The sequence below is a fragment of the Cariama cristata genome, unplaced genomic scaffold, assembly GCF_000690535.1.
Source record: "Cariama cristata isolate BGI_N322 unplaced genomic scaffold, ASM69053v1 scaffold26738, whole genome shotgun sequence".
In the NCBI taxonomy this organism is placed as follows: Eukaryota; Metazoa; Chordata; class Aves; order Cariamiformes; family Cariamidae; genus Cariama; species Cariama cristata.
The window spans coordinates 1-209 of NW_009631006.1; the positions used below are offsets into that span (position 1 = coordinate 1).

The 209-nt window shown below is 67.9% G+C and overlaps 1 protein-coding gene across 1 annotated transcript in view; it reads right to left on the bottom strand.

Moving 5' to 3' along the window:
• Positions 1-8: 8 nt before the first annotated feature.
• Positions 9-209, bottom strand: part of LOC104166005 (hydrocephalus-inducing protein-like) — a gene marked incomplete at both ends in the record, with an annotated part of 7,425 nt that continues 7,224 nt past the window's right edge. Inside the window, one exon of the mRNA XM_009705793.1 lies at positions 9-197. Coding sequence (XP_009704095.1) covers positions 9-197 — 189 coding nt within the window. The remainder of the gene's footprint in view (positions 198-209) is intronic.

The following is a 209-nucleotide window of genomic DNA, read 5'->3' on the forward strand; positions in this document are numbered from 1 at the left end:
CCACCGGCCTTGATGGGGAATGGGCCCTGGGGCTTGGGTGGGAGGGCGTGGCCGAAGAGGGGGATGCTGTACTCCCCTCCAAGCGGGGAAGAGAGCTGGAGCGTGGCCTTGGCTTCACCCAGCTGGCAGGGCTCATAGGTCACCTCCACGCTCACCTCCGAGCCCCCTGGGCTGGCGGGGGCCACGCTGGTGGGTTTCTCACGTTTGCA